At 39.8% G+C, this 12760-nt stretch overlaps 1 protein-coding gene across 3 annotated transcripts in view; it reads right to left on the bottom strand.

Moving 5' to 3' along the window:
* Positions 1-129: 129 nt before the first annotated feature.
* LOC139552411 (small conductance calcium-activated potassium channel protein 2-like) overlaps positions 130-12760 on the bottom strand; it is a 36683-nt gene continuing 24052 nt past the window's right edge. The window contains exons 7-9 of one of the 3 annotated variants that reach the window (XM_071364133.1): positions 11671-11679; positions 5817-5922; positions 130-2555 (exon numbers count right to left, since the gene is read on the bottom strand). In XM_071364133.1, the coding sequence (XP_071220234.1) occupies positions 2280-2555; positions 5817-5922; positions 11671-11679 (391 nt within the window). In that variant the 3' untranslated portion in view covers positions 130-2279. Of the gene's footprint in view, positions 2556-5816; positions 5923-8311; positions 10517-10555; positions 11680-12760 lie in introns of those variants that run through there. The other 2 variants (XR_011670429.1, XM_071364132.1) reach the window with 2 other exon arrangements.

The following is a 12760-nucleotide window of genomic DNA, read 5'->3' as shown; positions in this document are numbered from 1 at the left end:
TCCATGTAACAGCAATGACATACACTTTTCAGAAATTATGTAACACATTTCAGGCTTGGATTTCACAAATCAAACGAATGTATCTGACACTGCATAACTAATCACATTAAAAGGCTACTGCATGCTCTCTCTCAATTCAATTTCAACTCAAGGGGCTTTATTGGCATGGGAAACATATGTTTACATTGCCAAAGCAAGTGAAATAGATAATAAACCATACCGAATTTACAGTAAACATTACACTTACAAAAGTTCCAAAATAATAAAGACATTTCAACTGTCATCTGTTTATATACAGTGTTGTAATGTGCAAATAGTTAATGTACAAAAGGAAAAATAAATAAACATAAATATAGGTTGTATTTACAATGGTGTTTGTTCTGCACTGGTTGCCTTTTTCTTGTGGCAACAGGTCTCTCTCTCCCCAGTCAAATGGAGGTATTAGTAATGCACACACATCTGGTAAATATGCTTTTTTTTATTGTTTCATATTTTGTTTGCATACAGTACATAATCTCTCAAAAGTTTCTATGTTGCTAAAATTTCTGGATTGATTGCCAATGTTTGAAAGCTCTAAAACCAGCAACAGTACATTCAACACTGTAGATGGGATTGAGCTTTTGTTTGGTTGGACAATGTCATTGCAGGAAGTTGACTAGATAAATGCCCATCGGATGAATATGGCACACTCATCTAACTTGTGAAAACCTTGCAGAGGGAGGGTGCATATTGCCAAAATGTGTAGAACTGGTGGAATGTTACCTTTCCCTTTATGACTGGCTAGTGGCCAAGCTATTGCTGTTTTAAACAAAGGGACAAAGCTTTGTTGAAATCTAATTCTATAATCTTGAGCACATACAATATTTGCACAATTATGTGTCAGAGATAATTTTTTTGCAGTTAGGTTTTGACATTTTAGTGACCAGGCCCAGCCCTCTAATACAGTAAGTTGCTATACCATCTTTTATACATTCCTTTTGAACTAACAATGTGTATTCCCAGGATTTTCAACATGGTATCTTAACCTTGGTCCTGGAGGTTTAATGGAAGATATGTTAAATATGCTGGATTTCACCTCAACCAATGAATGTTTTACATCATTTATTCTGTTCATATCTCTCTGTCATTATTTGTGTTGAAGACGTATGCTGAGGTGTGCTTATCCTCATGAAAATATAAAAATATGAATTTACTTTTAAAAGTGGCTCCAGTTCTTGTGAATTATTGGTTTGCATTGCATCCAACTATTGTTGCTCAGTTGAGGCAAAAACCATCATAAATACTAAGTGCTTCCAGGACAAGGGTTGAGATATGTTGAGGAAAGAGCAACCTGTGTTTGTGATAACTTAAAGTATTAATTTCAGTAGCCTATCAGTTTTAAATTGAGGTCCCTTTGTGGTACATAGCATGAGGGCTTTGACTTGAGTCCTCTTCACTAATAATACAAATTCATTAATTGATAATTGACCATAAGTCCATGCCCAAACATCTACATTTCTTATTTTAATGAGCAACACAGATTTATATCATACGTCAGTCAGCATTGAAGTGCAATGATTAAAAAGTAAGTGCAAGTACAGATTTAGATGCATTCATTTTGATACGAGGATTCAATTGTTTGCAGTGTGGCCCCAAAAATAGTCATTCTACAGGGGCACTCTGCAAAAGAAAAAACTCCATAGTTGATGCTGTTTCTAACCTAAAAGATATATTTCAAGCTCTATATGGTACCTCTGAGTGACAGTATGTGGGTGCATTCTTGTGCTGCCCTCTGTCTTCATTTCAGTCATGTCCATGAAAAATAACTTTTTCCTCAATAAAAAGTATTACTGTAATGCCTGCTGATTGATAGGTCCCATGATTTCTCAGCTTGCTTTAAGGAACATGGTAACTGAATCAAGCCAGCAAAAGCACAAAGTCAGTGAGAAGAAGCACTATTTTAGTGCATTATCTTCACACCCGGCCGGTAACCATACTGTCCTAAAACTGGCTACCTCTGCATAGAGATGGAGTATAAATCTGATCACAGCCCCCATCGATAGGCCTAATAGTTTTTACTGAGGAAAGCATAATTTTCTATGGTCATATCACCAGAGCAAGGATAACATCTTTTGAGGTAATAAAAAATAAACAGCATCCCTTTAAAACCCATTGTCCCGATAGCTCGGATTCTGTCATCAGAATTTGGATAATACTTATTGAAACCATAAGGCTTTACAATAAATGCAATTTGGCCATATGATGGCAAAAGTCTTCTCTGTAGGTGTTCCCCTTGGACTCTAGCTGCTCTCGGAGGAGGTGGGTGGTGCAGTGGAGGATGACCTCCGTCTGGATACAGACTGCGATCGCTCAGGGCTGTGTTTGTTGTACGGCTGAAGCTGCACCTCCAGGAAGTCCCTGTGCTGCTGGCTGATGACCTGGCTGATGAGTCCTGGCAGGGCCTGCAGGTTCCCCAGCAAAGTCTCCAGCTTGGTCTCCAGCAGGGCGATCCTCTTCTCCATGTCCTCCCCTCTCTCGTTCAGGTCTGAGATCAGGTCATACATGATGTTCTGAGTCTGGAGGAGGAAAGACACTCGGTCATAGTAAGAGGGCAAGACCCTTCCAGAGCATGTGGTGCTTTAGGCTAGAAGTTGCAGGCAATTGTAAAATTATTTGTTTTATTTACCTTATTTTGTATATTTGAATAACCTTTATTTACACAGGCAAGTCAATAAATAAGAACAAATTCTTATTTACAATGGCAATCTGTCCAGAGCCATTTGAGGGGCAAATCCTAATTTAGTCACATTTTAACTTAGTCATGGATGTCAAAAGGCTAAGTGGAAGTTTGACTGAAATGGAAGTTATGAGTTGCCCCTTAGTTGAAAAGAACCAGCATGAAATGTATACTTCTTAAAAGGAACAGCTTGTGAATAATTTGATTATCGGTTGCATCATTCTAAGTATCTAATCATGCCACTGTTTCCCACTACAACACTAAACTGTTCCCTGGAGATGTTGCTTTTTTTTCAGATTATTAGTCTGGCCTCCATGGCAGAACTGAACTCAGTCTGCAGCTATTCTTTTCAACCATCTTGAAAAAGTGTTAACGCACAGCTGAGTCAATGTAGACATAAATATAATAAAAAGTGTCTGGATACGGGCAATTCAAATTTCACAGATCTCCATCACAACAAACAAAACCTGATGCTGTAGATAAGCAAATACAATATTAATTGATAATTTGCAGAGAAATTCTGCTGTATACACTTACTAACTTCTGCACCAGGAAGTTGATCTTCTTCCTCTCGACACATGGCATGTTATCAAACAGTGAGATATCCAGTTCCAAGGGGGCTGGAGAGTGGGAGAGGGCTGCTGTGTACTGAGCTAATGTTCACTATGAGAACAATCGCTGCCAGCATGTGGCCAATGCCATCCATCCATCCATCCATCACTTACCTTGTCCTTTCCTCATTTGGGGTAGGAATAATGGGCTGGGTGGCTTGTTTAGAATCACAGCGATCCACCTCAGGCCAAAACAACACTGACAGCTTTTCACCACCCTGGCGCTCCAACTTGGGCGGGCAGATAGGGTTTCACTACGTTGCATCACTACCAGAGCCACTCATCACTTCCTATGATATTTTAAAAGGCAATTTCCACAGATGATCAAGGAATTTAGAATTGACATGGTTAGAGGCTTTAAATTTATCTTGGAACTTTATGAAAATAAGGATGGAACCTTGAGGCAATAGCAAAATGCAACATGATATAGAACTGCCTAAATTCGAGATTTTCTGGAGGTAACAAGTGAATTTTGGATAGACACATAGATGAACTGACTCGAGTTTGCCTCAGTTAATCATGAAAAATTAAACTGCAAATTAATTAAATCTTTATAACACAGCACTAATAAAATAAGACCAGAACTCTGTCAAGAGTAGACTGGGACTGTAAGTATATTCAGTTAAGGCACAAAAACGCTTGTGTAAGTATACAGGACTGCATTGTGGGCTGATTTCAGACTCTGATTAAGCCGACTCTGGATGCAGGAAATGACCTGTGGGTATACATAGGCCTTTGATGTACTAAAACCCTGTTACTGAAACCCAATACCACAAGTAGCTGAAATTATAATGGCTCCAAACTCAGTAAAAAGATAAGTGTAGAAAATTACAATGAAAATCATAAAGAAAAATAATATCCTGCATTTTCATTTTCAATAATAAAAGGCTTATTCAAGGTGAGGACAAATGCTGAAAAAGGAGTTTGATACTCTAACTGTAGGCCTACTACGGTATTAATATATTCTGACTCAAATGATAGCCTGCTTTATGTTACGCCCCAAATAGATTTTTTTATAGATTTTTTTTACCACTGCTATGTGAGGGATTTTTCATAGCTTTGCAGAGGCTATGCAGCTGCCAAAGTTATTTTAAGCTCCATTATACAGCTCTATCGATCCACAGGGAGCTCATGTACTGTGATTTTTTTTTCTCTATGCTATGCTGCCCTCTGGTGGCGAAAGCCACTTATGACAATGATTAAAGATGGCTGAATATGAGTCATCTTCCCAAATGTCAACCACCTTTCTAACTCACCGTGAGCCACTTGTTTCACAGCCATGGGTGACTGTAATATTAACTAGCTAATGTCTTCCGTGGCATGGTGTCATGAAACTGATTTGACCGTGGTGGATATTTTAATGTCAAAGCCCTCTAACTCTCTTTCTCCCTTCTATATTTCTGGCTGAATCATCACATCACACTCACAGCGTGTTTCCCTTCCCTTAATGTTTTTTTTTGCTGCGTCAGGCTGGCTCTGTGCCAGGTCTTTCCCTAAGGTTTGTCAACTTCTGTTTAGTGCATCACAAGATAAACACCACAGATAGATTTGCTGAAACATAGCAATGTGTTAATTACCATCAAGGGGCGGTTTCCCAGACACAGATTAAGATAACTCCTGGACTAAAAAGCCCTTTCAAGATTCTCCTTGACCATGCATTTTAATCCAGGACTAGGCTTAATCTCAGTCTGGAAAACCGAACCTTAAGGTATTTGACAAACTGATGACATATAAATTACAGTTTTACTTACCTATCAGGGTGGGGATCCTGATCTCATAAAATAATATGCATACCTTTTATATAATCTTTAAAACCAAGATATTGTAGGTTTCCACTAACAACCAGGGTTGGAAATGCTGGGGGAAATGGGTTCCCCTGGGAGATCGTTTTGACATGCAGAAATGTGCATCTTAAAATTTTCCTCTATCATTTTGTCATGCACTGAATTCAAGGATTTTACATTGGAGGGTTCACATAGTGATTTTTTTCTCCTTTTTCACCCCTTATAATATGCATATCTTTTTATAATCTTTGAAACCAAGATACTGTATGTTTCCACCAACAACAGTCCTGCATCTACCCTGAGTGCCAGTCTGTTTAATGTGCTATCATGCCAACTCCTTGTTAACACTCATTGTCATGCCAATGACAGCAATGGAGTTGGCAAGAGCTCAAACAGATCTGGGACCAGGCTATCCTGCACCCAGTTCAAGAAGTGGAAATATATTGTGTCTTATTTTCTTCCAATGACAGTACATAACTGGTTCTTCTTAACATTCATATGAAAAAGTCTGTTTATTTGACACCTGTAGACTTTGTTTGTTTATATGAAAAGGTGTTACTAATCGACCCGATGCGTTGATATCACATGTATCAAATGGAATCCTTCAAATCAAAAAGTGGGTTAGATAGAGATCAATCCAAATGCACAACCAAACTTCACAACCAAAATAAACTGGAATATGTGACGTTTGTCAGTCCAGCTTACCTTTGCAAGGTCCACTAGTGAGTTTGCTTGGTCATTCAGCTTGCGTTGCTCCATTTTAACACTTCTCAATCTGAACAGAAGACCATTCAGAACCCAATAAATGTATCTATTTGGTAAAGATGGGTTTAACAGATGTGTGCACACAGAAGGCATACACATAGAGAGCACTCACTCCTAGGACATGCACAGGATGTGTGTAGAAAATGCAGGAATTGGTTTAAGACAGTTTGATTGGTTGAGCTGCATGCAAGTGAAGACCAGAGTATAGAAGCTGCCAGAGAGGAGAATGTCTATTACTGCAGTAAATCTTCAGCCCCTGAACTCTACAACAAAGTAACATACAAGGGCTCAACTAGGGAGATAAAATCGCTTGCAATGGGATTTTGCTGAAATATAGGATTAAAGCAGTGTATATAAACTATAATAATAAAAGCTTAATCCAAACACTTGAGGTTTCTCCATTTTATTCTAGTGAATTATTTAATCCCTAAAAAAGCTGCAGATAGTTCAAGTGACAGTGTTTTTCTATTTTGAGAATCAAAACTGTCAATCAGCAATTCCACCTGAAGTGCCATGATAGCCAAACTCTATATAAAAGGGGATACTAATTAATTTTCAATTAAAAGTAGTTGAAAAACAAATACAGCATTGTAAAATATAATTAAATGATCCAAAAAAATAAGATTATATTACTGAGCTTTATATCTTTGGACTGTGTGAGTGTGTTATTGATAAAAGAGAAAATACATCTGGTATATTATGTAAAATCACCTTAGTTACTGAGTACTGACCGTGATGTGCTGAATTGTTACATAGTGGCAAACTCATCCAGCTGGCATGATGCTTGTCTGTGTTGGTGACGCAGACTGGTTAATTTTTTTTTTTAAATACCCCTCTTCAAGAGCCAGAGTGAAATGAGTAACTTTCTTTAATCCATACAGCTGTCTTAAATAATTCACATTTCCTGTTTAATTAGGGTACTAAGCAAGTGATTTTCACCCACACTCACTGGCACGTCGAAAACAGCAAATGTGCAGTACTCAGGACCACACTCGATCTTTCAAGATAACAGGAGAGCTTTTTTTCCTGCAACCACCCGTGCTGCATGCTAAATCAGAATGAGACCAACACACAGTACGAGCTGGAGGTAGAACTGTAATATAGCCCTTGTGGTCAGCTTTTTTTTATCTTTCAGATAAAACCCCATGCTCTCAGACTAGCTGATGAGATAGGCTTTTGAGTTAGCGGGTCTAATTGGACTGTGTGAATTTGATGGTGTACAGCACAGTAGATCAAGGGGAAGAATATGAGGGGTCTGTAGTGACTGCTAGATGAATCTATTCTCATGCAATGGTGCATCATTGTTAGTCATTCCAGTTCACAGGCAAAGATGTGTGGAGCTAGATGACAGGTTAGACCAACAGGGGGCACTACAAGTGCCACTGAAAGATCCTACAGGCAAAATACGATGCCCCAGCAGCTAGTGACGGGGTAGCCGTATGGTCCAGAAGAAGCACATTCTAAAACAAGTAGCCAATGTTATTGCAAAAACAGCACTTTTATTGTTCAAGTAATCTGGCAAATTGAAAATAAAAAATTTACTAAAGTGTGAAAGACATCAGCATTAAAACGTTTGTGCAGCTGAGATGTTAGACTTGTCAGAATTCTCAATTTCACGGTTGGATGACCAAAAGCTGTCAAATGGTGTTGATGAACAAGGCAGGCAGGAAGCTGGGGTCAGAATATAAAAGCATCCTGCCCCCTCATACTCAATATTCTATGTCCTTCTGTGATTCAATGCTCCTGTGCGGTCCTGAATTTTCAATAGTTTCTTATTTGCTTTGCTATTCATCAGGGGGAAAACAGCTATGCTAAGCTTTTCAATACCCCTTTGAATTCTTTAAAGGAAGAATCTGCTGTTCAAACAATAACAAAGTGTGACCCCTCCACTGTTTAAAAAGCTGAGGGATGGGGTTGGAGAAATGTAACCACTCAAATTCATAGACAGCGCTATGGATTCAAGGACTGACCATCCATGATATCAAAATTATAGTTTTGAGGCTATACAGTGTTGGCTTACAATTACATTGTTTGAAAACAATGTTGGGTCGTTCTACCTCAAAGCACAAGAAAGAGGATTTCCACTTCCACCAACTCAGATTGTTCTGAAATCATTTCTGTAGTTAGTAACAGATACGATTAGCATTCCTGACAGATTGTCTTGTTGAAATATAATTTCATCTCTTAAAAAAGCTAATTGTTTGCATCCAAATTGGCCATTCAATAACTATAGTACCCAACATTTGGACCAAACTTCTTCCTACCAATGAGTAAGACACAAGGAATCCCCCCCCCCAAAAAGAAATCATGCCAATCCCACACCAACAACCAGTATACAGTATCAGTTCTCTATGTTTGACAAGTAGCATGAAGCTGTGGCTTGGAGTATTACTTTTCCATACTATGTAATGTATTCACTGGTTATGTTTTTGTGCCCTTTTCAGAGAAATTAGTAATTGAAGTTGCTTGCATTATTTACCATAACGTAATAGGAAAGTACTAGGCTTTGACCACTAGATTCCGCTGTTCCTGTTATACCACCACACATCAATTTTGCTGGTCTCTTGTGTTTATTAAATAGATCACATTTCCTTTGCAACTTTGGGTAGAAAACCTATATATTTGGCTCATTATGAAAATAAATTGTCTGGTCAACCTCACAATTCAAGCCAGCCCTCCAAAAAAGCAATTCAGTTTGCCCTTCTTTTAGCAACCTAATGCTTCAACCCAACTCTCCTTGAATAGTCCAACAAGTGGCATCTATCTGAGAGGGCTATCTGTATGGCGCAATTCTCATATGAAGACTTTTCCAACAAGCCCAGAACCTTGATGGAGAAATGGGCTAGTGACTAAAATGTTGTGACAATCCTAATAAAATAATACATTGCATGGCAGTCTTATGTTTATCAATACAGTTATCAGGAAACAGCTCTATATGTATTGTGATTAGTGGCATTGCCATTTAACCCAATACTATTACCATTGCAAAACACTATACAGTGTGTGTTTGGGACTGTTACCCATGAAGACCATTAGAGACCATAACATTGAAGCCATCAGAAATGCTGTAGCCTAATGGTTTGCTTGTTCACAAGGAATGGTCTAACAGTAACGAATCCAGAATTTTTTCAAAGGGAATAAACCACATACAAAGGGGCCATTTCCTGGACACAGATTACGCGTAAAAGAAGGATAAACTGAATTGTTTTCATGGAGGACTGGCTTGAATTGTGACGATGACTGCAATGTATTTTCATCATAAGCCAAATCTATTGGTTTTCTACCCAAAGTTGCAAAGGAAATGTTGTGATATACAGTATTTAATAAACACAAGAGACCAGCAAAGTGAATAAAAGGGTGTGGCGGGATAGCAGGAACCACAGCATCTAGTGGTCAAATCCCTATACTTTCATACTACTTTATGTGAAATGATGCAAGTGACTTTAATAACTAATTCCTCTGAACAGAGGAGAAAAACATGACCAGATTCACAATGAATACATTACATATTATGGAGAAGCAATACTCCATGCTGCAGTGTGATACTACTTGTCAATCATAGAAAACTGATACGGTACACTGGTCATTGGAGTGGGATTGGCATGGGGTGTGGGGTGTCAATGGGTGGCTTTTGGCATTTTGGGGGGATTCCTCATGTCTTACTCATCAGTAGAAGTTAGGTCCAAATCGGATGTTGCGTACTATTATTATTGAAAATGATATATTTTTTATTTAACAAGGCAAGTCAGTTAAGAACAAATTCTTATTTACAATGACGGCCTACTCCGGCCAAACCCGGAGGACGCTGGGCCAATTGTGCACCGCCTTATGGCACTCCCAATCACGTCCGGATGTGATACAGCCTGGATTCGATGCAGTGCCTTAGACCGCTTCGCCACTCTGAATCCTATACATTTAAATTGCCAATTTGGGTGCAATCAATTTGCTTAATTGCTCTGCAATCAAATTACATTTCAACAAGATAATGTTTCAGGAATGCTAATCTTACCTGTTTCTAACTACAGAAACGATTTCAAGAACAATCTGAGATGGTGGGTATCATGGCTTGCTGAAATGACATGGAGCAAATCTGTAGTAAAACAAGCTTATATTTTGGGTTCTAATGGGGTACGACAGTTAACTTATCAATGCCTCATGGGATTAGTTGATGTTCTTCAAGAATCAATGGGAATATTTAATTCATTTAAAAGTTAAAAAAATTGATGTAGCAATCACAGATGGCCCCTTTAAGGCAATATCAACTGTGCTGCACCATATTTTTTTGCGGTTGCTATCTTTGTCTTGACCTGTTTACCTCGCTGTAGGAAGACTGATGCTAATTAGTCTTCAGTGTAATGTGCAGGCCGTTCTGCTGCCTGACTCTGCTCTGCCCTGCCTGTCTTACTACTGGGATTTGTGCTGAGGAGGAGAGAGTCTCACGCTGTGTCAGTTACAGCACAGAGTCTCTAAAGCAGGAGGAGTTCTCGGAGGCTTACCCCGACCTTTGCCTCTAAGGTCGTGTCCCTGTTTCACACCCCCACTGAGTCACCAAGCTAACGGACACATGCTGCTTCCTGTCCCGCTTCCTCCTGTACCACAACCTTCCTCCCTGCCTCCATCTCTTCCTCCTGTACCACAACCTTCCTCCCTGCCTCCATCTCTTCCTCCTGTACCACAACCTTCCTCCCTGCCTCTAAGAGTGCAAGGGTGATGTCATTATAAAGAGGACGATCTGTGTGCCTGCAAAAAAATCCTCTCATCTTCTCCAACATATTGGAAGACATCTGGTTGTGTACATGCATCATGCTAGTTGTAGGCAAATGCATCACACCACTAAGGGTGTTACGAGCCATTACGCTAGACTAATGAGTGTGGATAGCTCAGTGCAGCTATGCATGTCAAATGCGTCTTCCTAAAATCGGTGAATTCTGCTGTTAGTCATAATGGCCACTGTCTTTATTGCTACCAGTCATCCAAGAGAAAAATGGAGGAAATGCAAATGTTACAGGCGTCACAATGGTTTCACAAGCCGAAAGATGACCCCTAGCCCTGGTTAATGTAGCTAAGGCAGATTGATGGGGGAGTAAGCATTAACCTGGACAGATATGTTCTATTCTGTAGTTATTACAGCAAGCTTCTCATCTCCTCAAGCACCAGTGGTCATCCTTCGGTTCATGAAAGCACAGATTATTAGAGTTTAATCAGTGGATTTCTGATTAAAGATCAAATTCTCATCACATTCATGCAACAATGGAAAGAAAAACACCTTCCATCACTGATAATTGAAATTCATCAAGGGAAAGTTACATGGGGACATTAGCAGTGTATGTGTCTTCTCATTAATTAGGTGCACAGGGAAGGGGTTGGCATTGATGCTTAATTGGCAGATGTGTAATGCTTTGATAGATAAAAAGTAGGGCAGAATTGATCAAGAGGTCTTTGGTTTCTCTAAAGAGACCATGCTGAGTTTCTGTAGGCTAGTGCATCATATTAACTTATTTTGGCCTTATCATCATGCTGTTCAGCTAAAGATCTAAAAGAGAAATTAAAATCTTGACAACGGTGTTGTAACTGGCTATATAAATTGAAATATAGCGTTACAGACAAATGTACATTATGTGACATTATCTAATCAGTCATTGCTCGATGGGAAATCAAAATGTGTAGCTGTGGTATGAATTTCACTTATCAAATGAGGGAGTGACATTTTTAGTCACATCATTGAGTCAAAAAGACAAGCTCTCATTTGCATGCACACACCATATCTGTAGCTACATGTTAGGCGAAGACTTACTTTCGAGCTCTATTGCATTGTGTCGACACAAACAGGAAAAAAAGGAAACATAAAATAGACAAAATAATTATTACAACATCAGATAAATGTGTCCAGATGGCAGGATCAGTCTCCTGCTCAGGCCTGGGTACTGCAACCCCAATCCTACTGCTGACATTTTGAATAACAACAATAACACATAAAAATCACAACACTAACACTAACATCAACTTCATACCATCATCACTATCACCATCAGCAGCACCTCACAGCTATGCCTCACCTCAGGCCATCACAGATGGAATCATCGGGTTTAAAACTTCAATTTTCCTGTCACATTATTCTGGCCTGGCCCCTGCTAGCTACTCCCCGAGGTCCTGTCCTAACCCTCCAGCCGGCCAAGCTTATCAGGCATGCAGTACTGTATGTAAGACCAGCCTCACTGAGAGAACCAATGACCAGACAGGCAGCCGTGGCAGGCTGACAAGTTCTCTAGCTAACATTTACCTAGGTTTTCCCCAGGATCACACCATTGAAAAAGCCTCACTTCAGAAGAACAAAGTTACCTCCTCCTCCCCTCAGATCTGTCCCCTACATTGGTGGGTGATTGATCCAGCTCAGGCATAGGAACTATTCTTACTTTTCCCACCGCAATTGCCTCAAGACAGGTCACTGACCCCTCTCCAGCCCTCCACTTGAGGGATGAGCGTGCTCCCAGGCAGACCCTGTATGTGGCCACTGACTCATCCCAACACACGGTGTGAGTACATCCACTCAGGCAACCCACACTTGGAGCTGAACCCTGCAGCTGAGGCCACAGGCATCACTTGACTTAGCACACACCAGGAGGTGCTCTCTGAACCACAACTTCTCTGCTAAGACCGACTCCCTCTTAATACAGCTTACTGAGCCTGTACAAAAGGGGAGATGGATATGCCCTTGAACAAAGTGGTGGAAGTGGCGTTTTACAGCTGAATCTGGTCCTGTGGAGATTCTGCCTAAACTCTGAGGGTTTCCTATTATTTGCTCGTCCTAGAGAAGAGGAGGTCGACATGATATGCTGTCATTACCACAAATAGCCTGAGGACATAATAACCCTGCCCGAGCAACT

The sequence above is a fragment of the Salvelinus alpinus genome, chromosome 24 (genome assembly GCF_045679555.1).
Source record: "Salvelinus alpinus chromosome 24, SLU_Salpinus.1, whole genome shotgun sequence".
NCBI classification, from domain to species: Eukaryota; Metazoa; Chordata; class Actinopteri; order Salmoniformes; family Salmonidae; genus Salvelinus; species Salvelinus alpinus.
Note: the sequence above shows the minus strand (reverse complement) of the source record. Positions and strands in the feature narration are given on the sequence as shown.